At 41.8% G+C, this 22,483-nt stretch overlaps 1 protein-coding gene across 1 annotated transcript in view; it reads left to right on the forward strand.

The window, feature by feature from the left end:
• RPGRIP1L (RPGRIP1 like) overlaps nt 1–22,098 on the forward strand; it is a 79,858-nt gene extending 57,760 nt beyond the window's left edge. The window contains exons 23-26 of the mRNA XM_083451824.1: nt 1,837–2,020; nt 14,471–14,555; nt 19,679–19,812; nt 21,379–22,098. Coding sequence (XP_083307950.1) covers nt 1,837–2,020; nt 14,471–14,555; nt 19,679–19,812; nt 21,379–21,473 — 498 coding nt within the window. The 3' untranslated portion in view covers nt 21,474–22,098. The remainder of the gene's footprint in view (nt 1–1,836; nt 2,021–14,470; nt 14,556–19,678; nt 19,813–21,378) is intronic.
• The last annotated feature ends 385 nt before the right edge of the window (nt 22,099–22,483 follow it).

Raw genomic sequence — 22,483 nt, forward strand, 5'->3', positions numbered from 1 at the left:
GAGTCTTACTCCCCACCCTCTTGTGTTTTTGGTTGCTGTGTTTGCTGTGTTCCCCTTTCCGTTGCTCAGCGCTGGCTGCGGCAGCGTCACCTGGCAGCAAACAGACACACTAAGCAAGGAGACTGGTGGCAGACAAGTTCAGCAAAGAGCAGGGAAATCCCCTGCCCTCAAGGCAAGCAGAGGGGAAAGGATTGTGTCCTTCCTGCTAATTCCTTCCTAGTCACACTGCACACAGGCTCCAGCCCACCCAGCTCAGCTTCCGACGGCTAGGAGCGCAACCAACAGTTGCCGCTGCTGCTGCCTCCTCCTCTCCATGCTCTGGTGCTGCTGCTGCTGCTGCTTCCAGGGAAGTTTGCTAGAGACCCGCAGGCAGCCGGAAAACATGCAGGTGGGGGGGGGCTGGCTTGGGCGGGGGGGGGGGACTTTTGCCTTCCTTCCCTTAAACCCCTCTCCTTCATTGTTATCCGCCTCCTTTTATACACACCCCACATGTGCTCCTTGTCCCTTCAGTGTTTTTCCTTCCCTCCCCACTTTAAACGTGGTTGCAAAGCACAGATCCACATGGATCGTCAGGATTTTTGCATTGGGCTACCCCAAACTCACCGTCAAATCACATGTTTGTGGCCACAACATGAACCACAAAAATCATACATCCCCTGTTTCATTCAGAATATTTTTTTCTTGTTTTCCTCCTCTAAAAACTAGGTGCGTCTTATGGAGCGAAAAATATGGTAACTTTCAGGGGTCCTTTACCTTTTCTTTTTTTTTTAAAAAAAAAACCCAGTTTAGGATTTGCAGGTAACATTCAACCATTGTTTAGTGTTAAGCCTTTGTGAGCCTGAACAAACCATTGGGCTCCATCACTCGCCTCACCTCCTCCCACACAACCAGGAGGAGGAATAAATTTATTTATACATTTTATTTCACAGAATGTGCAGCCTGCCTAATCATAAAAGCCTCTAAGCAAAATACACAATACACATTAACATTATCAATAAAGTGCAGCTACAAATAACTATTCAGTAATCCATTGTTTGAAGTTGGCTTGTTTTGCCACTCAGTATTTTAAAACCATGAATTTGTACAGGAATTGAGGGAAATGAAATTGAATCATGGCTTATTCCTCCTCCCAGCCTTGTGGGAGGGGGAGCACTTAATTCCAAGGCTTTGCTGCGACTCTCAGAGGCTTGTGTGCGTAATGGAAAGCCATAGTTTAGCATTACATACAAACCAGGGCTTAGTTTCTGCTGCATGGACAAACCTTGGGCCCCCGTGGCCTCCCTCTCCTAGTTCAGCACAGCAGTAAGATCAGAAGCTCCCACTTGCAACTAACCACAGATTATCATTTTATCTGAATCAGGATGTTTTTGCTTTAGGCTGTGGTTTGTCCAAACAAGCCAAGATCAAACTCTACTTTCTGATCCTGACTTGTTCAAATAAATTGTAGTTAAAACTAATGGCAGTTCCCGGTTAAGATTAAGCAATACTAGTGAGTTGAGAACAGTACATGTGGCCCAGTACATGTGTCTTAGAGATGTGAAGCAACAACTTGCATCAATGCATGTTAAAGGTTCCAGGTTCAATCCTCAACCATAACCAGCAGCAGGGCTGGCAAAGAAGTTTTTCCAGCGTAAAATATAAATCTATAGGTCTGTTGCAATGACAGTGTTAACTACAAATCCCAGCGCATCAGGACCTCATTGTCGCTCTGTCATAAACTATCAGTCATGTTTGATCATCCAAAACATCTGGTGTGATGTGCAAGTTTGTTGTGACATTTTAGCATGACAAGAAGTATATACTGTGCTGTTTTTTCTTTCTTTCTTTTTGTAATAGTCTGGTGAAAAAATCCGGATTGAAATAGTATCCCTCAGTCTCACGGAATCCCAGGTTGCCATGGACGACACAATAAAACGCCTGTTTGTAGAGTGCAAGTTCTCCAACTTCCCAGCAGATGAAACACCAGTGTCACTTCCTAAACCGAGAAGGGGACAACGGGTCTACTACAATTATAGCCATGGTATGTGCTCATTAAATATTATTCTGTTACGTTTCCAAGTCACCAGTGGTGTGGCTTCTTTTAAAGTGATTCCAGTTTGAATATTAGCAGGTAGGCATTTGGTAAGTTATGCTTCAACTTGCGTAAGAAAGGCCCATCAGGCCAAGCTTCCATCTCATCTAGGATCCTGCTTCCTGGAGTGGCCAAACAGTTGCCATCAGGAAGTTTGCAAGTGCCTGTCACAAAAGTGACTTGGTGAGAGGTCTAGTGCAGATGAGCCAATCCAGAATCAGTAGCGATTGGCCACAAGCAATGAGATCCAATTGGCTTCTTCCATATCACCCTTCTGGGCTGGAAGCTGTAGTAGCATTCCCAGCTGTAGTGGTTCCACTGTAGCATAGCAAAGATCAGGCCAGCGGTTTTCTCAACTTGCAGGCTGCCATGGTGTTGCAGGGACTAAGACTCTCCAAGACCCCTGACACCTTATACTTGGTTGATTAAAGCAAGGATAGGCAAAACATAACCTATTGTCCACTTCAAAAGTGGTTAACATGGTGCTCTCCAGATATAACTGGACTGTGTCTTCCCTTAGCTCCAGCTAGCATTGCCAAGAATAATGGGCTGTAGTTCAATATCATCTCGAATTAACCACCCCTGTTCTATATGCTCTCATCCAAGGTATTGCAGCAAGAATCTTGCTAGGAGTCTTGGTTGACCACAAACTTGACATGAGCCAACAGTGTGACGCGGCAGCTAAAAAAGCCAATGCAATTCTGGGCTGCATCAATAGGAGTATAGCATCTAGATCAAGGGAAGTTATAGTGCCACTGTATTCTGCTCTGGTCAGACCTCACCTGGAGTACTGTGTCCAGTTCTGGGCACCACAGTTCAAGAAGGACACTGACAAACTGGAACGTGTCCAGAGGAGGGCAACCAAAATGGTCAAAGGCCTGGAAACGATGCCTTATGAGGAACGGCTAAGGGAGCTGGGCATGTTTAGCCTGGAGAAGAGGAGGTTAAGGGGTGATATGATAGCCATGTTCAAATATATAAAAGGATGTCACATAGAGGAGGGAGAAAGGTTGTTTTCTGCTGCTCCAGAGAAGCGGACACGGAGCAATGGATCCAAACTACAAGAAAGAAGATTCCACCTAAACATTAGGAAGAACTTCCTGACAGTAAGAGCTGTTCGACAGTGGAATTTGCTGCCAAGGAGTGTGGTGGAGTCTCCTTCTTTGGAGGTCTTTAAGCAGAGGCTTGACAACCATATGTCAGGAGTGCTCTGATGGTGTTTCCTGCTTGGCAGGGGGTTGGACTCGATGGCCCTTGTGGTCTCTTCCAACTCTATGATTCTATGATTCTATGATTCTATGAATCCCAGTTTTCATTAGGCTTGTTTAAAGGGGGAAATTTCTAACAATTGTTCCAGGGATAGTTTTATAAAATAGGATAGCAAAAATGGATTAAATTGGAAACTAGGCAAAGAAAAAACAACCCTCACTAATACATAATTTTCACAGTTTGAGAAGAGGCTTTCCTCATATTTTCCAATATGAATTCTATAAGAAATATTCTATAAGAAATCAGCAGAATTGGTCCATCACTGAATGCATGAAGTTTCACGATGTTCACAAGAATTACATCCAACTTGCATTACTTCGGACTTTAATTGTGATTGAATATCACCCAAGATTTAAAAAATAACACTGACAAGGTAAGCAAATGGAGGAGCATCAAATGCTCAACCCTGCTTCAGTTCAGTGGTGCTTGTCGGGAATCAGCGCTTGGCAGATTCTACCCCCCGTCATTTTTATACATAACGCTAGAGTGTCGCATAGAAGCAGATGAATGCTGCTTGTTATGCCAAGCTGTAATAAATTTTGATGGCACATTGTCATGCAGTAAAATACAGAAAACATCTGTGGATTCGTTAATCCCCAGGATTTCACAAAATCCAGCATTCAGACATTTCCCATTAGAAAGCTTAGAGTTAAAACTTGCACTTATCCTTGGTACAGAGCGTACTGTTCTAAGTGATGTAGCCAATCAGGAACTCATCCAGCTGTTGGTGTCAGTAACTGCTGTTATTTGAGCGTGATCTTATCTAGTCTGTATGTTTTCTGTGTCAGAAGGCTGAAGTTGGGAGTGAAATTATGTTAGCAGCCAACTTGGTTTATTATCATGGCATTCATTTTCCATATAAAAAGTGCTCTTTGTGACTTCATTCCCCCACCCCACCCCAATCCTGGGCTTCGAAATTTACTGCACAGCAATTCAGACTTGAAAGCTGGAATGCACCCACTCAGCTTTATTAAAACTTGTAATTCCAAAAAGAAACATCCCACGTTTTAATTCTAGCAATTTGAACATCTTCTTTGAGCTGATGTCAGACGGTTCTTTTTAACATATTATTTTTTAAAAAGGAAAAGACAGTTCATATCGCTTCCATGGCAAAACCAGGACTCACATTCTAGCTTTAAAGCAAGTCAACTTCTTTACACTATTCCCCTGTTCCAAGCTTACTGCTACAGGTTTGACATCTCCACCTGTTACTGAGTGGTCTAGGTTGTCCTCTGCCTGTACATACCAGTCAGCATCCGCTCGTCAGATTGTTACTCTAGCACAGAGGAGCAAAACCCAGCCTTACGTCACATGCCTAGGGGGCAGGACTGTGCATTAGAAATGGGAACAGAGTTCTGAAGCCATTGATGGGGAATCTGTGCCTCCCCTCTGCCCAAAGCTGCTAGACTCCAACTCCTATCAGCCCCAACCAGTGGCAACTGGAGGGCCAGAGGTTTCCCCAACCCATTTAAAACTTATTTGGTTGTGCCATATTCTTTTTATGCTGAATGTGAGGCAGCCTGGGGGTTCGGCTTGCTGCACATTCAGGCATATAGCTAGGAGTACATGATCCACCTCTTCCTCTTGGGAAACATTTTTTGCTGTAATTGCCACAAAGTTATAACTCGCCACTAATTTCCAACATGGTTGCTTTGTTCTTCCTAGAGAATTGCTTAAATAACTGGCCATCTAATTTCTCCTTAGTGCCAGTTTTTCTGGTAAGGGAACCGCATATCAAGGAAGCGCCCTAATGAATTTGCTGTTTGATAATGTCAGTGGGAAAGCCAATAATCTAATAGTAATGAAGTCAGAATGTGTGTGTTTACTATAGCTTTACTCCATTTCTTATTCATGCCTAATTAGATTTGGGTATGTAGAATATTAGGGGTTAATTGAATATTTTCTTTAATAAAACTGAGATTTACATGATTGGCGAAGGAAGTGTACTTTGAGCTTAGAGGGAAACTAGCAGTCCCCTAGATTTTGCATGGAAAAAAATCACGATAAATCCAGATGTAATTTGAGAAATCATTATTTCTTGGTAAATAATACATTCTTTTTATTGAGTTCTCATTATACTTATATCTTAGCACTGTGGCTGGCTTTTAAAAAAACTGCTTTACATCTTAGCTGAGACAAAGAGATCTTTTGGAATTCTGGCATTATAAGCAACACTTAATGTAATGATTTAGTGCTCTCAATTCCTCAAGCCTGTGTTTTTTTAAAAAACTATAGGTGGAAGCAAGGTAGTCATTAATCAATAAATTAAATCTTATTGTTATACTATTATAGAGCCAAATGGTGTTTTGGTTCTTCTTATGTGGATCAATCTATCCATGTAAAGAACTATATATAGCTCTGTGTTAAGTGTATTTAGGAAAAGATGGAAAGCGTTCAACTATCGGGATGTCAGACATATCTAACATCCATTCTCCTTCATAGTTAAACGTCCTGCTGAAAGTGATATAAATCTGCCTGTCCCATATCCAAACTGTCCTTCCCCACCTTGGTTCCCTCCAGAGGTTTCGAACTACAACTCATATCTGCCCCCGGCAGCACAGATGTGCTACCTGGGGATGATGAGAGTGCTAATCAAAAACATCTGGAATTCATTAGACTGGGGAAGGTTGATGTATAAGAACAGTTAAGTCCTTATGACAGTTGTATGTCAGATGTATGACAGTTAAGTCATACAGAGGAAGGGAAAATAAATTTGAACACTTCATAACCATACACTATATACACACCCACACTCTGAGTTTAACCCCCTTACCTATGTATTTCTCCTGATCCAGGTCTTAGACATGTCCCCAAACCAGCCCTGTATCTTTGTCGCCCCAAGCTCAAGTTGAGATACCACTGCCACTAGTCCCTCTCTTCTGCTCTTTCTGGCATGTGGCCATTTCCAGCTATACCCCGCTAGGTTCCTCCGAACATCCTTCACAATGTCATACGAGTATGGCTGCTGTTACCTCCAGCCAACATGGCCTATAGCCAGGGGTGATGGGCACCATGTTGGCGTATGTTGGTTTCAATATAAGATCCCTGGGGTAGGGCAGGGATAGCCAGCTTGGTGCTCTCTGAATGCTGATGAGCTACAGTTTTAATCATCCCTGACCACTGGCCACTGGGACTAATGGGAGCTGTTGTCCAACAACATCTGAATAACACCAGGTTGGCTGCCCCAGGATAGGGCCTCAGTGTGGGTCAGTTTTAAAATAACCTGATCTGCTAGAGGTGAAAATAGGAAAGCAGTAGTAAGCAGGCGAGTGTCATGCTCATGTTTTCAAACTCAACCGAGTGATGATTCTAACTTTAAGGGGGAAATATTGTAGATGCAAGCAAACTGACCTTATACTTTCCTCTAACTCAAAATAGATAGTTACACCGTTGGGGTCGACTCTTAATTTCACCTTGACAAAATGATTTTTCCCCCCAGACAAGGCCACCATAATTGAAATAACAAAGATTAAGTTCAGTTGATAGACACTGATAACAAGGAAATAGCATTTATATTTCATAGGGCTGAGAGAATATTGCCATGAGAATGCTGAGAAGGCAAGAAAGGGGCCTGGAAATAAGATTAATGATCGAGGGCCTAAAGAATGTTATCTTGGCTGTATATAAACCTGCTTGGGAATTGACAATAGAAAGGGGCAAGATTAATGAAATCTTCCAAAGTTTTTTTTATGAGACCTATATAGATCAGAAGCCTTTGGCTCTGTGGAGTGAGTAGTTGATTATTTGGACAAATTGTAGTTACCTGAGGCAAGGCGAGAGAAAGGGAGGGTGGTAAGAGAGAATTGATGTCTAGATGCACTTTGGATTCTGAATAGGATGATAGAGGAAAGGAACTTTCCATGTTCACAACACGGAAAATTCTTTTAAAGTTCTCTCTCTCTCTCTCTCTCTCTCTCTCTCACACACACACACACACAGAAGTTTGGGACCTGTTTCACAACAAGGGGCAGAAGTACATCCCCAGTGAACAGATTTTGGCACATCTGTACTATTCTGAGACCATGTCAGCATTCAGGTTTGGGGAGAAGTGTCTTTCTAACCTTCATGGCTGTGGAAAGCAAAATGCTGAAAGGTCCAGAAATAAGGACACCAGTAAAATCAATCACACCATCACAATGTTTTCCAGCATCCCTTCCAATCAAATACTGCTTGATTGCCCAAATTACCCTAGTTTATAGGATAGTTTGTAATGCATTGGCTGCATTCAGAATATTTTATTCTAGCTTAAGATGCCACCTATTTCCTTGACACATTGTGAGCTGCAGTTAAACCAGGAAACTCTAACTGTAGTTTCCTCTTTTATCTGAAGTGGGAAATTATGGTTACCAGCTTCAGAACTAGCCAGGGTATTAAACTAACTTCAGACCATGGTTTAATATATTGGTTTGTTCTGAAGCTGGTAGCCATAGTTCCTTGCTTTGAAAGAAATGAGAAACTAGGTTTAATTTAACACTTACTCTTTGGTTGGTTGCTTTATGCCACAAAGCAGGGTGCTTGTGCGGGTGAAAGGCACATTCCTATCCTATTAAGCCTGAGATACGTTTCCCTAAATATGGAGAGTGTGACAATAAGAAATAGAGAGACCTGGCATAAGTAGTAGGGAGACTCCAGGGGTTTGATGGGGGAGCCTTGGATAGAGCATTCTACCTACACACTTACATGATTCTTGTTTCCCATTCATCTGTTGGTTTCCTACTTACTAAGAAATCAATGGGCAAGGGTGGTAGTTATCTTGCCACTCTCGCTCATAAGAACATAAGAGCCTGCCAGAAAAGGCCAATGGCCCATCATAGATCACCCGTTCTCATTGTGGCCTATGAGAAGCCCAGAAGCAGGACCCAAGTACAGTGGAACCTTGTTCCTGCACTCAATCAGAAGCCACAACGGACGTCGGGCTTCTGAAAAACATTTGAAAACTGGAACACTTACTTCCAGGTTTTCGGCGTTCGGGAGCCAAAACGTCTGAGTGCCAAGGTGTTTGAGAACCCAAGGTATGACTACTACAGCATTCTCCCTCCCACATGTGATTCCCAGCAACTGGTATTCAGAGCCTTGTTACTTCCAACAGTGGATCTTTTGCTCAGTATGCCCTCCAATATCCATTGGCCCTTACATATTAAACCCTTTCAGGGCTTAGAGCAGATCCCTCCCCAAGGCTCCATGCTCCCCACCCTGTCCCCACCCCCCACCCCCCCAAAAAACCCCAAGCTTGTAGATTATTTTTTTAATTATAATTTTCCATGTTTGTTTCTTCTTGCTTTGGTCCTTAATCTAGACATTTGTGTTTCGGGAAGCTTTAAAACTGGTGAAATGAGAATTGTTGCATTTTGCTTTTCAAATAAGCAGGAGCCTGTAAAACTTCACAGAAGAGATCAGAAGTATAGCACATAAGATTTAGTGTGCAATGTGCGGGGAGGAAAGGAATTTTCTTCATCTGACTTTTGTTAAGCAGTACAGTGTGATTCCTCAATATTATCCCTATTCCAAGTTAGTGGGTGGCAGCATTATGGGAATTTGGATAAGAACAGTTGTTGGGAGCAGGCACAAATATTTTCTCTGCTTAAAATATTTATATCCAGCGTACAAACCATAGTTCTTGAGGAAGCTTACAACATTAAAAAAACAAACTAACACAGAACAGCATGTAACAATACATCGTAAAAGCAAGTCAAATATGTCATAAAAACACAGAGCAAAAAGTAGCAATATGTCATATAAGCAAACATCAGCATAATAAGAAGACCCCCCCCCCCAGATTAAAAAGACTACAAAACCCGAGATTAATCAACTACTTAAAAACCATTAACAGCCTGGGTAGTCATAGCAATACAGTACTCAACATTTGGCCTTGTAGGGTAACTCTGCAGTATTATCCCCCACAGGACAGAGGTCAATAGAGAGTCATTTCCCTAAGGCCACTTAATGGTTTCATTGCAGAGGCAAAGTTTGAACTAGAGACGTCCTCATTTGTGCCCCAGTCTGCCCTCATTTACCCATAGCTGGTGCCCCCAAAATCCTGTATCCACAATGCTTTATTTAAGAAGTTTAACAAAAAGAAAAGAGAGAGAAAACATGAGCTCACGTTAATGATAATAATATAATATGCTAATTAATACTAATTTAATGATTTGATAAACTATAAAATATAATATATCATTAATATAATAATATTATTCCATTATAAAAAGAAAACATGAGCTCAAACTATAGATTAAGAACGAGAAACACCTTTATATTTAAATTCATCTGAAAGCACAAAAAGATTTAAACGGCCCAGTTAAAACTAACAAAGGTGAAGCCGGTTTAACCTCTCTAGAGAATGGATTCCATAGTAAAGATTCAACCACAGAAAAGATCCTGTCCTATCTCCCTATCCACTTCAATTATCTCCAACAACTTTTGGTTAGGAGTCTGGGGCCAAGATAAAATTTGGTTGGCATCTCTGGTCCTCAAGCCAACAAGAGCTCATATTAATAATACAGTGGCCATCAGTACATCCACCTCAGTTTTAAACATGTAAGTTGATATGTGTCCTGATAGATATCCAAACAAAATTGACATTTATAAGAAATAGGCTTAAACATTGCAAGGGCAGTAAGGTCCTCGGGCCATTGCATAATATATGTTGGATGTTTCGTCCTTCCAGGCTCAAAGTTTAAATCTCTTGGCAACCATAAGGACTCTCACAACCCCCTCTTAGTGTCCTGCTGAAAGTCCCGTACAAGATGAATATAATTTAAAAGTACATGAGCATCTGCAGATAACAAGGATTTATCCAATACAAAATTAATGCGGACAGTAGCTTCAGACCAAAAGGGAAATATCACTGGACATGCCCACTGCATTCTTATCAATTATTTCCCCCGTAGTATCTGTAAAATCCAGCTCATAAAAATTTGTCTTAATGCTTAAATTTGTGACTTCATGTATGTGCCTGTGAGATTGGCAGATGCTCCAAACTGGTGTCCACATTCGTAACCTGACTGAAGGGTTTTTGTTTTTTATTATTTTATTTGGGATATAAAGAGATGAATGTCAGGCTGTAGCTTTCCCCACTCTGCTGGTCTAGAAGTCTTTCTTATTGCCTGTTCTGGCAGGAGAGGGGGATTAAATTACTGGGGCTGTCAGAAAGGACAAGCGCTCTGCCATACATTATCGCTATCACTGACTTTCACTGGGCGAAAGAAAGAAACCACCGTAAATCCCCTCCATTGCGAAGCAATAAAAGCCACTGGCTTTCACAGTCGTGACTGCCAGGGCCATTAACAGGAAATGACAACTGTGTGGCATTCTTAGATGCTGCCTGTATCTCTTCTGACAGTGTGAGCATAAACCTGCCAGCAATATGACAATTGGATCACATGACTGTTCTGACTTCCATTCCGGCTTTCATTGTTGATTTTCCTTAGGAAGCATGGAAAGAGGCCGTTAGTTCTTCCCCCACCAGGTTCTCTTCCCCCACTCCTCAAATTATCCCTTTTAAAAATAGTGTTACACAAGTTCCCATAACGTACCATAGGTTAACTTTTCACGTGTCTTCTGCTCTCACAGCTAATTTCACAAGCTGGTATTTTAAAAGCTATTTATTTATTTTTGCATTCTTTTCACAAGGCAAATTTAAACAAAGAGTTAACTGGATATGTAGGCAATTAAGGGAATGCCTCAGATTAATTCTCCCAGTATTTCTATTTTGTACCGCACCATTTGGTTTATTGCTCTTACTGTATTTGTGTATTTATTTTTTAACTGCATTGAATTTTTTAGGAAAGGTGGGCGATAAATGTTTTAAATAAATAAAAGAGATGTGCTCCATCCAGCAGTCTGTTGCAGATCTGAGTACTCCAGTTGAACGCACAGTCCCCTCCTGCTTTTACCCCAAAAAGCTTTCCCATTCATTTTGAGAGGGAGTGCACCATTACATGCAGCTGAATTGCAATTAAGAAATAAGCTAGCACGCACAAGAATTGGATCTGTGTATCTGCATGTATGCATGGTTCTGGATTGGAATAGTGGGGTGGAATCTGCATGGATCCTTTTAGGCTAAGCCAGCCTGTTCCATAAGCCATCACAATAGTAATAACAACAACAACAACAACAACAACAACAACAACAACTATTATTTATTTCTACCCCGCCCATCCAGCTGGGTCTCCACAGCCACTCTGGACAGCTTCCAACAAAAGGCTGAAAATACATTAAAACATCAGTTATTAAAAACTTCCCTAAACAGGGCTGCCTTCAGATATCTTCTAAACGTCAGATAGTTGTTTATTTCTTTGATATCTGATGGGAGGGCATTCCACAGGGTGGGCGCCACTACCGAGAAGGCCCTGTAACTTTGCTTCTCGCAGTGAGGGAACCGCCAAAAGACCCTCGGCGCTGGACCTCAGTGTCCGGGCTGAATGATGGGGTGGAGACACTCCTTCAGGTATACTTGGCCGAGGCCATTTAGGGCTTTAAAGGTCAGCACCAACACTTTGAATTGTGCTTGGAAATGTACTGGGTGTCAGTGAAGATCCTTTAGGACTGGTGTTATATGGTCCCGACGGCCACTCCCAGTCACTAGTCTAGCTGCCTCATTCTGGATTAGTTGTAGTTCCAAGTCACCTTCAAAGGTAGCCCCACAGAGAGCGCATTGCAGTAGTCCAAGCAGAAGATAACTAGAGCATGCACCACTCTGGCGAGACAGTCCGCAGGTAGGTAGGGTCTCATCCTGCGTACCAGATGGAGCTGGTAGACAGCTGCCCTGGACGCAGAATTGACCTGCGCCGCCTTGGACAGCTGCGAGTCCAATAGCCAGCAGATGTCTTGTAAGTGTTTGGGAGGAATTCAACATAGCATTAATAAGATTGCTCTGTCAGTGCAAGCATTTCTGCCTGCCTGATGGAAGGATCTCCCCTCCAGGTGCTATTCTAGAATTTCTTTCATGCCACCACTGAGCCAATTGGGGCAGATGAGGTGGGAAGCCCCGTGGCACTAGCAAAAGTCATTGTGTGGGCTTCTGCTAGTTGGACCCATTAGTTGAACCAGTCTCTTATGTTTGTGCCCCAAAAGAGGTGCCCCCTATGCAAAAAAGGGGGGGGGCATTTCCACTGCTTTCCTGTGCTTCCTGTTCCATGCTCTATATTTACAGTTAGGAAGTGCTTCCTTACATTTAGAGCAATGTGCTTCTCTGTAGTTCAAGGACAGTGTGTCTCCTAATACCACTTGCTGGGGAGCAACAGTGGAACCCACCTACCCTGCTTCAAAAGGTGGGCCACTCAGAACAGGACCATTGGAGAATGTCTTCAAAGACAAGCCAACTCAAATGTGGGAGCCAGTGTCTTACACTCGGTGCCTTGCATCAGGAGTGCTTCAGGAAACAGATAATAAACAAATGGAAATGGTTGATATAGTACAGTGGTACCTCAGGTTACATATGCTTCAGGTTACAGACTCTGCTAACCCAGAAATAGTACCTCGGGTTAAGAACTTTGCTTCAGGATGAGAACAGAAATTGTGCTCTGGCGGCGCGGCAGCAGCGGCAGGCCCCATTAGCTTAACCTGAAGTGGTGCTTCAGGTTAAGAACAGTTTCAGGTTAAGAATGGACCTCCAGAACGAATTAAGTACTTAATCCGAGGTACCACTGTACATTACTTATTGCACTGCCTACCGTACACCTGTCGCAGAAAAATATATATGGTTATCTTGTGTCACAGTGTGTGTGGAGATGGGTGAGCAATACAGGTAATAGTAACTGACTTATTTCCTGATGAATGCGAGTATATATCCTTTCAAGTTGCACTGTTTCCAATTGGTTCAAAGAAAATCCAGCTGCAAATCTTGAACCAGTGCTTTGTAGAAGGTGGCTTGAAAATCTGAGCCAGTTAAATCTATGAGTAATCCTAGAAAGTTTTAAGTTTATTTTAATTTTGATTACATTTTGAACAGAGAGTATATTTATCCATGTTTTATGTCCATGCTGATAGGGATTTTGCTGTATTTGCAGTAGCCTATGGCTACAAGCATTAAATATTTATTAGATGTGGGGGGGGGATCCCCCTCTTTACCACATTTCAACCAACTCTGTAATATGCACAGCTGAGCAGTTAAATGTATTTAAGACTCAACAAAATCATTATAAGGGCCCTCAGACATAAGGATTCTAATCCCACAGGTATTTCTACATTTTGCTTTCCTTTTCTAAAACTAGATACTTCTCTGGATTATGTAGCATTATGTCTACTTTCTGTTCATCTACACTACACTTTCTTATTTATAAAATTTGCAGTTTAGTGGATTCTGGTTTTTAATTCTGTTCCTCAAAGCAGGGCATTAAGAACTATCCCACAATCCTTCCCTTCAGTGTGAGGGGGAGAAATTGAATACGGTAAAAGGATTTACTTACCCTCATTAAAGGATGCATATGGTAACATATTATACAGAAGCAGACATTTAAAGATTTGGTACATTCTACTCAGCTGAAATGAGCTCTCTTACTTCAAACCTTGGGTTAAGGCAACCTTCCCCAGTCTTGGGCCTCCAGATGTTGGACTACAAACCACATCATTCCCAGCCAGCATGACCAACAGGCAAAGATGATGGGAGTAATAGTCCAAAAACATATGAGAACTCAAGGTTGGGGAAGACTAGGCTAAGGGGGCTTTCCCAGCCCAATGAACCGGGGGGGCTTGTGCTCCCCAACTCAGCTGTGATCCTTTGGAGTTGTCCAGAATGAAAGAAAAATAATATAGAATCATGCCACATTGTAATGTACAGTCATCTAAGCCATAAACAGGAACTGTTCATCATGGACATTGGCTGAAGGAATATTTGAATACAGGCGTGTTCCCATGTAGTGAGAATTTATACCACGAAATATCATAGTGATTGGATACCTGCCTTATCCAATGGACCCCTGATCATAAAAAAAAAAAAAACTTTACTATAAAGTCTATAGGCATTCTTCGCCTTACCATGTCATTCCTCTCTGCAGCTGGGCTTTGTGGGATACTACCTGATTAAAACGAAAAGAAGTTACTTTGAAAACTAACTAGCAAAGCAAATTGTGTTCATTTCGTTCCTTGCAAGTAATCACAGCCATTGCCATTTCCTGTTGCGTTTTTCAGTGATACATGTGGACCAGGCAAACAACAAAGTGAAGCGTGATTTCCTCAAGGCCATGCTCCAAGGATCAGAGCCCAGCCCTGGAAGGTAAATTTTGCAGCAGAATGGGTCAGATGCCCTTCAACTTCACAATTTTGTATTTCCATGTGATAAATGCTACATGTTTCTTTCAAGGGTGTTGTCACATAGTAGCACCTGAATTTTAATTATTATTTATAATTTTCATCCCCCCAAAAAAACCCCCCAGAAAAGTACAATGTGTACCCTTTTTTCCCCTTCAACAGGACAGTCATTCTCCTTGTAGAGGAGTAATTGATCCATGCCGTTTTGATTGTGGTTCAGAATAGCTGCTGGTTCAGGTAGAAGTATAAGGGTTCCCAGTCAGCTTTTCGCACACTTAAGTTATCAACATATAGACAGATAAGCAGTGCAGACCTGAGGGTAGTACTTGGCAATAAGACGGTAGTCTTTGTTTTCTCCATTTTACTTTAAAATTGAGCTTCATATGTTGGCTGGTGCACAATTTTTTAATGGAATCCGACAGGAAGTGCCATAAAGTGATCCCTTAAGAGCAGGCATGTATCACATCTAAAGCACTTTGAAGTTCAGAAAGATTTTTCTTTTCTTTTTTTCATTTCTGCAAACAAGGAAAGGACTTCCAGATTTACTGCATACATTAGTAAGATGGATAACATGCTGGTGCGAGCAGAACTCCAAATAAAGTTACAGATTTCCCAATAGTGCCATATTCTGTGTCCTGATCGTTGTTTCACAGGACTAATTTGAGTCCAGTGACTAAGCAGGATCTTTCTCTCAAATGTTGAAATTCCACAAACACTGGCATGCTGCCTCTGTACAATCATTGTGCAAGGTTAAGTCCATGTCATTCCAAGGGTAGAAGATTAAATCCTTTCCCACTGAAATCTTTCGAAAGCCCATGCATGAACGCAAGATAGATAACCTTTTCCTTGTGTTCTGAAATGATTCTCCTCTTCCCTCACCTTCAAAGACTCCAGGGAAAGTCCACAGATTCCTCAGGAAGCAAATACCATTGCCCAACCATTCACCTTATGTCACAACCAGCAGTTAGTAATGCTCAAGTCTCATTTATTTCAGTAGGAATCCAATGCACATAATTGTGGGCATGTGTTGGATTTACTTCCTACACATGCCCACAATTATACTCTGTCCTGTGTTACATTTTGAAATGCAAGGTATAATCTCTTAAAATATTTATATATATAAAAATAAGATTATATATAATTTCAAAATACAGTGTGCTAACTTGTCATTCAGATCCACTCCTGCTTTATAGCAGGCTCACTAGAAATGTGTTTCCCTTACTGCTGACATCTTAATTGTGTGGAATTGGTGTACATATTCCATCACCATGCTTCAAACGTTGCTTTTTACCATCTAGAATTAGGTTGAAGGAACTAGATGCATCTTTCTTCATCCAATTTGTCTTGTTGGAGATTCTTCATCACTCTCTTGTGATTGTCCTTCTTGAATTATACAGCTCAGTAGCAGAGCGTATGCTTTGCATGCTTATTCATGTTCAATCTCTGGCCTCTCCAGTTAAAAGGATATCATGTACCTTCTTTGAGCAAGACCCTGGCAAGCTCCTGCCAATCAGAATACACGGTACTAGGCTGGGTGGCTGAGTAGTCTGAGTCATCATAGGTTGTGCTTATCAGCTCTTGCCTTACGGTGGCCAGAAATGGACACCATACTTCAAATGAGATCTCATGAGTAGATTCTGCCCCAAACCATATATATCTATACCTTGCCCTCATTGCAAACAAGATGCTCACTTTCTTGTTCAGTTGCATTTAGTCATTCATTTTGAAATCCCTACCTCTTCCTAGAAATCTGGTTTTTGACCACTGCGGTTAAAGGTACTGTTCCGTGTGCATTTCACAAGTGTGGAGCATCGGCAGTAAAATAGCAATTCATGCCTTGCTGTGGCATCATAATTACCATAATGCCATGACTGGTACAACCAGCTTTCCATGTGGATTACTTGCGTGTCAAGCCAGGATGTCTCCTTCTGTGGGGAATTAGTATGGCAGCTCAGCACGTGGCTGAACACGTCCACACAGAAAGCCATCTGCATCTGCTACGGTATCCGCAAAAGGCTTCCGCCACATGGAAGCGTTTTTCAGAAGTTACCATCCCACCTCCAGAACATCTGAAGCAAGCCTTGCCGTCTGGGCAGGCTCATCCATAAAGCCTCCTCACTCTCGTTCCACCTTTTAGAAGTTGGGCCATCAGGAAGGGAGATGCAGCCCTCGAATGCACAGACGCAGCACATTTTGAAGTTGGCGTATTGCTCCCTCGGCACATGTTTCCTATCACAATGCCTTATATAATAATAATAATACCAGAACTTTTTTTCCCCCATTTGAAACAGGAACTAAACTTTAAAGTTTAGGAAACCAAAGGACCCAGGATAAAAATATCATTCCAAATTGGCTGCACATGGTCTAGCTATAGCGATAGGATAAATAAGTGATAACGGAAATTAGGACTAAAATTGCGTAACTTGAACACTGAACCCATGCTTCTCCAAAGGCCTCCCCCTCCTCAGTCTCTCAGCAGTAGGGGCAAGGGGGACTGTACTAATATTGGTCTATTACCTGTTTCAAAGGAGTGCGGAAAGTTTGGAACTCTTGAAATGTGTCCTATAAATGCAGAGTTTTAGTAAGATGATAAGAACCGCACATCAGAACCAAACCACCCACCCAGATTTTATCTTTCAAACCCTTTGATTTAAATCTGGGATGGCTAACCTGTGGCACTTCAGATGTTATTCAACTACATCTCTCATCAGCCCCAGCCAATAGGAATTATGGGGGTTTTAGGCGAACAGCATCTAGAGGAGGTTTGCCATCCCTGGTTTAAAGGCTCTTCCCACGGATTAATCAAGTTACAGTCCATCCCTGTACCTCTCTACTGCGAAGTAAGCCCCACTGAGTACAGGGAACTTTCACCTGACATACAGGACTAAAAGTTTTAATAAGTTAATTTAACCAGTTTAACATCTGGGGGCCTTTAAGGCAGCAAGAGTTTCTTTAAGCCTAACACCTAGAAGGGTGAAATGAAGGGGAAAGGAATGAGATGCCGGTTTTGTTGGAGCAGCTAACACAGATAACAAGCACACTCACAACAAATCTCACAGAATAGGGTTCGATCAATAGTATAACCCCACTTTAACCCACTAACATTTCATGAAATGAAAGCAAGATTTGGCTTCAGTCTTATCTTATGTAGGAAGGTGCTTCCCCTTACCATTCCCATTTTGATCTTTTAGAAGCGAATGTGTTTTCTAAAGCAGTATCTACCATATCAACAGTGGGATTAATTCTCACTGACGTTGATGTTTCATAGATGTCATTTCTTGACATACGCAGCATACTTTGACTGTCTACAAAGCCAACATTCTGTGGTCTGGCTAGACCTCCCGATTGTGGCATTGATGAAGGTGCCAGGGAGGGTTAATGAGTTACATGTGTCTCTATGGTTTGTACTATTCCGTGTTTTCAAGTAAACAAACGCAGGCGAACATAGCAGGGGGAAGTAGTGGGAAGTAGGCTATTTGTCTGCTCCTTAAAGGATAATGTACTTTTAAATTTGCCCCAAATAGTATCTTAGTTTTATTCTGTATCCTGACTTAAGCGAGTGTCGCATTCCAAAGGACAGTTCGTTCCAATTCTTTGTACTTAAGTGGATAATTTTATTGGCAGAACTTACAGCGCGTCTTAGCATTGTGACTAAGATACTTTATGCTATGAGGAATGCATACAGCTAGAGGACATTCTCATATATTTTACATATGTGTTTGAAAACTCTGTTTAACGGGATCGTGGAATCTTCTCTTGCTGACAAAAGGTTTTTATGGTGTGGTTTTTTTGAGAGCGAGAAAGAGAGAACAATACAGATACAAAGGGAAAGTTGTCTTCTTGTGTGCATATTAAAAAAATAATAATAATAAAGCCAGGACTCACAATGTCATATTTTCTGCAACTTAACCTTGTTGCATGTTCTTGGAAGGCCACATAGTTGTTGTTGTTGTTATTTCCTGTGAACTTTCTGGTGAAAGAAGAGCACTGCGGCCACCACAGGCACTGGCCATGTCCCTGATTTTTGCTCTTTGAACAGCAGAACCATGTGGCCTGTCACAAAAGGGTCTTGACACTCAGAGTTTCTTTTAAAAAGAAAGAAAACATTTGCCACGCAGCATGTCAAATTGTTCTTCTTGACCTTCAAATCCAAATCTGCAGTTCCTTGCATCCTCACCATCGGCTGCAGACCTCTGAATCCATTGGACAGTACTGGGAACTGGAGCCCCAGGACAGGATTCAAAGAGCTACTTGGAAATTTGTCCAAGGCCGTTAGGGAGCCAAGTGGGATTTTTTGCCTCTATATCCATTTCACCCACACCAACACAATGTTGCATCATCAGCTGCTTTTGAAACTCCCTTGAGTGATGGTTTGTCATTCAGCAGAGGAGTGGGGCAGTGGGTGCTTTAGAAATCTGCCTTGAGCATATACATATACATAAGCATATGCTTAGGGACTGTTGCTCAATGGTTATAGCATTTACTTTGCATACAGGAGGTCCCAGGTTCAGTCCCCAGCATCTCCAGGTAAGGCTTGAAAACATCCTTGTCTGAAACCCTGGAGAACCATTTCCAGCCACTGTAGACCATACTGAACTAGACGGGCCCAATGGTCTGACTCTATATTAGGCAAATTCCTATATTCCTATGCTCTTTGCATCCTGGTCCCTAACTGAGTGTGTTGGGAACCTCTCAACAGTGTCATAGCCCTTATAAAACAGGGGGAACAGAGCAGGGACATAGGAAGCTGGTCTAAAGCCGTGCACGATGATCTCAAAATGAGACTGCAGCCTAGTTTCCTTCTGAAAATGCCATACACACCTTGGGCAGACAATTGCCCCCAAATGTGCTATTTACTGCAAATGGCACTCTGAGTAGGAAATAGCCACAGGCAGCAATTTCTGACAGGAAACTGGTGGATTGGGGCCTTGTGGCTGCTTTCTCTTTAAAATCAAAGCACCCAGTTCTTAAAAGTGTGAATAATTTGTAATTGACCCTGAGATTCTCCAATGGAAGTTAAAACTGAAATACCAAAAATAAATATTTGAGTTCATTACCTCCCAACCCTCCTTTTTTTTCCCTTCTCAGCATACGATTTACAGTAGTAAGTGACCCTCCAGAGGATGAGCAAGATCTTGAGTGTGAAGATATTGGCTTTGCATACGTCAGTCTAATGGAGATATTTCGGAAGGGGCAAGACGTCATTGACCAAGACATCAACAGTGAGTTTCAGGGCATTTTCTCTTTAGTTTTGCTTTCTCACAGCTCTGAGGGTTGTATCCAATGCTAGTTCTACTTAGAGGAGACCCACAGACATTAATGAACCTAAGTTATTCAGGTTCATGTACTTTTTTGAGTCTACTCTGAGTAGCACTGGCTATAACCCTCAGTTCCCAAATCTTTCCCAGGTTTGTTTGAGCTTCCACCCACCTCCCGCTTGGAGAGGTGGAATTTTTATCAGGTAGTCCTACAGAAAGAGAGATAGCAAAGAAGACGCAAGTCATTTTGTCTGAAACAAAGGACAAAATAGCACTTCCCCCTTCTCCACTCCATGTACAAAACGCAGCCACTGCAGAGTGTTCCCCACCACACCTGAGCAGAGGCCATGTGACACACACAACTCTCATCACCCCTCATCACCTGCTGACTGAGGCAGCCACTCTACCTAATGATAGAGCTGGCCCAGATAAATATTTTTATAAAAGTGGATTTTGGATTGTGGCAGTTCTTGGAGTGCTATTCCAGACCTCATAAGTGAAATATAGTTATAAAAGGTGTATTAGCAGCTGGTGGTGTTTGGGAGGAGTTTACTGCAATTCCTAAAACAAGACTGAACCCACCATCTTCCTTACAACTTAGGTACATTCTTCTGAACCAGACATTTGTTCTTGAACTGGTAATCTTAGGTCACAACTACGGTAGATTGTTGTTTTGGTTGTTTATCCTGGATTTTGTCCGTATCTTTGCAACAGCTCAGTTAGGTTAGGGCTAGGAGATGAGTGACTGGGCCTGTTTTACCCAGTGAAGCAATGTGGAAACTTGAACGTGGATCTCTCTGCACCATGCTGGTTTTCTGTGTGATTGAGGACATGTGTTTTAGAAGATCCAGCTTTCAGTTTTCCATTTTGGATACGCTGGGAAACTGGTTTAATAAACAGCAATGGAAGTACTGAGCTGTGGGTGGAGGGAAAGGATAAGGATGGAGGACATAGGCATAGGGCTCCTTTTTAGTCCAATAAACCATGGTTTATTATGTCAAGATTGTTACAGCTACCCTAAATTCCCAGGAAGGTAAGGTGAATCTTGGACAGTCATTAACCTATTAGTAATGGGGAGGGACCATGTGCAGCCAATGGAATGTCTTTTTTTTTAATGTAGTGTAATCTACCTAGGAAGAGCTCACTCTTCTGCAGGAGAGCATGTTTCATCTTCCTCCACCATAAGAAGGTGATGGCAGTGGTCCTTCATCTATGTGTTTGTAGTTGGCGAGAACCCAGGACTTTCCACAACTCTTATCTCGTTCTGCCTGTGTTAAACGTATGCTCCACATCTGGAGATGTGGTTAGCTCATGGTCTCAAAAGAGCAATTGACTGCGGTTCTCAGATGCGCTTATTTGAAATGGCCAAGAGTTCTGTTACTACAACACACACACACCCAGTCTCTTTGTGTGTGTGAATGAAGGGCCTTTGCATTTCCGCACCCGAAGTTGAAGCTCTTCAAAGGTGTGGAATGCGAGGGTCTGTGAACTTGCTATTGACATTGCTTTCCCTCTTTGCTTCTTTTCCAGTTTTTGATTCACCAGATGGTGGAGCGGTAATTGGGAAGCTCAAAGTAACAGTAGAAGCCCTCCATGCTCTGCGCTCAGTCTATGAGGAGGTCTGAAAATGAGAGCCTGTGTCGACAGATGTGTTTTCTCCCCGCATAACCAACGCAGAGGCTAGATCTAGGAAGAGAGAAAGAGAGAGAGATGCTACAGAATATTTAATGTATAATTTATATGTGAAGGATGCACAATTTGCAGCTGTAAACTTTGTATATTTTCCTGTCTGTTTGGATTTTCCTTTTTATACATTTCCCTCCCCAACACACACCCTTAAGGCTACAGCCCCTACCCCACAATGGACACCAGCTTGTAAATAATTAATACCTACATGATTGAATGATGTGCTTTATTTGCATTTTCAACATGATGTTTGCCTTAACATAAAACAGTAATAAAAATGCAAGTCAAATTTTTAATTTTTAATAAAATAAAAAAACCTTAAGCCTTAGAAAACTGATTAAAAATACTTTTATGTTATCCCTAATCACCCCACTAAATGGAATGCCTGCGATTAGCCTCATTAAGGATTTTATACTGTGAAGCTTTTATTAGAAGCAATATATGAAAATTACTTGGATTAATGTGTTAATCTGCCTCTTTAAAATGCTAATATCCATTTTATGCACATTAAATCTCAGTATGCGTTTTCTTTGATGCATGCCGTTTCTATCAATTAAATATAAAGAAGGAGACTGGTCCCAAGACTTATTAAATTACTGCAAGCTTTTATAAAAAGAAACACACAACTTTTGCCCTTCTGCTAACATTATAATCAGTTGTTTGTGATTATCAAGTTTTTTGAAGGGAGAGGATTGCGTAAACCTCCCTTTTTTGTTTTGTTTTGTTTTTCATCTGCAGGAAAAAGAGATTTACATATTTCAACTAATAGCTATCAAAGTGCAAGATGAAACCATAAAAGAATCGATCAGATTATCTTACGCTCCAGGCTGGGCCTTTGGTTCCCTTCTCACCCTCACCCCCACCACCACCACACTTAAAACTTATATAAAACATGAATAACAAATAGTTGTATCCTGATAAACAATGATTGAAAACAGCCTGGAAACTC

Source organism: Podarcis tiliguerta (genome assembly GCF_965153285.1).
Source record: "Podarcis tiliguerta genome assembly, chromosome: 8".
NCBI classification, from domain to species: Eukaryota; Metazoa; Chordata; class Lepidosauria; order Squamata; family Lacertidae; genus Podarcis; species Podarcis tiliguerta.